Below are 2,477 nucleotides of genomic sequence, written 5' to 3' on the forward strand. Positions count from 1 at the left end.
GGCGCCCCGGCTGCTCGCCGCGACGTGCTCGTAGGACCGCGACGCCTTGCGGATGTTGCGCAGCGCCTTGCGGCCCGCGGGCTCGGGCGCCTGCCGGACGACGCTGCGCCGGTTCGTCGGCGCCTCGCTGCCCGTCGACAGGTCGTCGCGCCCGAGCTGCGAGCTCCGCCGCCGACCCGCGAGGTTCGCGCTCGTCTTCGACCGCACGCTCGCGCGCTGGTCCAGGTGGCCCTCCTCGATGAGGTCCGCGAGGTCCGACAGCATGACGGCGGATTAGGGCTGCCTCATCGTGCTTCGCGCTGGCGTTGGAGAGGTAGATGCTGCAGGGCTTGCTTCTAATGTTGAACTAAAGCGCTTAAGCTTCCCAATTTCCCATGGCGCTAGTCACGTGGGCGAGCGGAGGCGCGGCCGCGTGCGGTTTGCGGGCGAAAACGAACAATGATCTCTCTCACGTCAGGTCGATGATGTCGTCGTCCTCGGAGATCGGCCGCGGCGGCGGCCGCCGCGCGGCGGGCCGCGGAGCCGGCGCAGGAGCCGGCGGCGGAGCTGGGGCAGCCGCAGGAACCGTGCCGGCCGTGTAGCTCGCCTTCGCAGCGGACTCAAGGCCTCGCCAGAGCTCGCCGAGCTTCGCGCCGAGCTCGCCGAACGAGAGGCCGGGGAACTCGCGCTTGACCTTGGGCCGCATCTCCTTGGAGAAGAGCATGAAGCCTTTGAGCGGCTTGTCCGCCGCGTAGTCCGCCGCGGGCCGCGCGCCGCCCTCGGCAAACAGGCCTTGGTGAGGCGTCAGGCCTTTTTGGCGAGGTATCATCCGAGAGGCCGGCTTTTTGGCGACCGCGTGCGCCGGCGCGCCGTTGGAGTCTTCGACGAGAAGCGCGGCCGGGCGGCCGCGGCCCTCGGCGAGCGTGAGCCGCGCGCGCTTCGGGTCGGGCTCGCCGTCCGGCGGCGCGCACGCGTCGGTCCGCGCGAGAGCCTCGAGGACGAGGGCGCCGGGCTTTTTTGCGCCGCGGGCGCCCGCGGCGACGCGCGCAAGAAATGCGCGGAGTTGGGGCACGTCCGTGTCCGCCGCGGATTCGAAGGTCGACGGCGGCCCGTCTCCCGTCTTTACATTCTCCAGTTTCTGACAGTCGACCGCGCTACAAACAAAGACGGGAAAGTCGAAGGCCCCGCCGGAATTCACCGGCAGCTCGCGCCAGGGCACGCCCTCCCAGAAGGTCTCCGCCGCGCGGGCCCGCGAGAAGGCCGCGCGCGCCTTGGCCGCGTCGAGGCGCGTCGTCGCCTCGGGGAGCCGGAGGCTCTCGACGATCTCCGACCGGTTCACGAGATCGTTCTGCGTCGCGACGAGGGCGACGGCGCCGAGGGCCCCGTTTGCCGCGAGGTCGCGGCGCAGGGACAGGGGCAGCGCGTCGGAGATGGACTTGTCGTTGACCGCGCGCCGCACGTTCGACGCGAAGAGCACCGCGTCCGCCGTCGCGAGCGCGCCGCGGACCGCGCGCGACCGCGCCTCGTTGTCGTCCAAGACGCCGGGCGCGTCGACGAGGCGCAGGCCGCCGAGGCACGCCCAGGGCCCGCGCACGGTGACGCGGCGTACTAAAGGCCAGAGCTGGAGCGCGGACGCGTCGTTCGCCGAGTCGACGTAGGGGTCCAGCTTGTCCCGGAGTTCGTCCGCGTCTTTCGCGCCGAAGCAGATCATGGTCCCCAGCCGCTCGTGCTCGAGGGGCGCCGGCCACGCCGCGTCCGCGCCGTGCGTCGCGACCGCGGCCGCGCGCGCGGCGCCCGCGGCCGAGTCCGCCGGCGGAACCGCGGCGCCGTGTTGTTCGCGGTGCGCCGCGAGGGGCGCGAGCGCCGCGGCCCACTCGTCGCGGCTCAGGAACGCGACCTCGACCTCGTACTGCGCGCCGCGCGGCGCGGCGTAGAGGCACTCGAGCGCGACGACGGACGCCGTGCAGGCGCGCATGCAGTTCGTCGGCAGGACCTCGGCCTCGCCGACGAGCGCGTTGAGCAGCGACGACTTGCCCGCGCCCGTGGAGCCGACGACGACGACCTCGTGGAGCGTCTCGGGCTTCGGGGGCAGCGCGTCGTCGAAGCCCGGCACCGCGCGGCGGCAGAGGTTCCGCGCGGCGCGGAGCGCGTCCTTCGCGGCGCCCGGGACCTCGTCGTCGTCGACGCCCAGGAGGGCGTCGAGCTCGTCGTCGTCGAGCGACGCGAGCACCTCACCGTCGCAGTCGAGCGGGAGGTTGAGCGCCTCGCCCCAGGCGTTGAGGCCCTCGCCGAGCGCCGCCGCCGACGGCCAGGCGCGCGGCGGGCCGGACGCCTGGAGCCGGAGCGCGAGCTTCCGCGCCGCGAGCCGCGGGCCGGGCGCGTCGCCGCCGCCGAAGAGTACGTCGCGCAGCTCATCTTCGCCCATGGACCGGAGCGCCTCGCCGTCGATCGCCTCCTCGCGCGCGGCGGCCGCGGCCGCCTCGCCGCGCGGCGACGCC

The 2,477-nt window shown here is 74.0% G+C and overlaps 1 protein-coding gene across 1 annotated transcript in view; it reads right to left on the bottom strand.

Moving 5' to 3' along the window:
* The window catches only part of AURANDRAFT_66829 (hypothetical protein), a gene marked incomplete at both ends in the record, with an annotated part of 10,841 nt that overhangs the window by 2,533 nt on the left and 5,831 nt on the right, over positions 1 to 2,477 (bottom strand). The window contains 2 exons of the mRNA XM_009042227.1: positions 25 to 234; positions 566 to 2,431. Coding sequence (XP_009040475.1) covers positions 25 to 234; positions 566 to 2,431 — 2,076 coding nt within the window. The remainder of the gene's footprint in view (positions 1 to 24; positions 235 to 565; positions 2,432 to 2,477) is intronic.

The sequence above is a fragment of the Aureococcus anophagefferens genome, assembly GCF_000186865.1.
Source record: "Aureococcus anophagefferens unplaced genomic scaffold AURANscaffold_28, whole genome shotgun sequence".
Classification (NCBI taxonomy): Eukaryota; class Pelagophyceae; order Pelagomonadales; family Pelagomonadaceae; genus Aureococcus; species Aureococcus anophagefferens.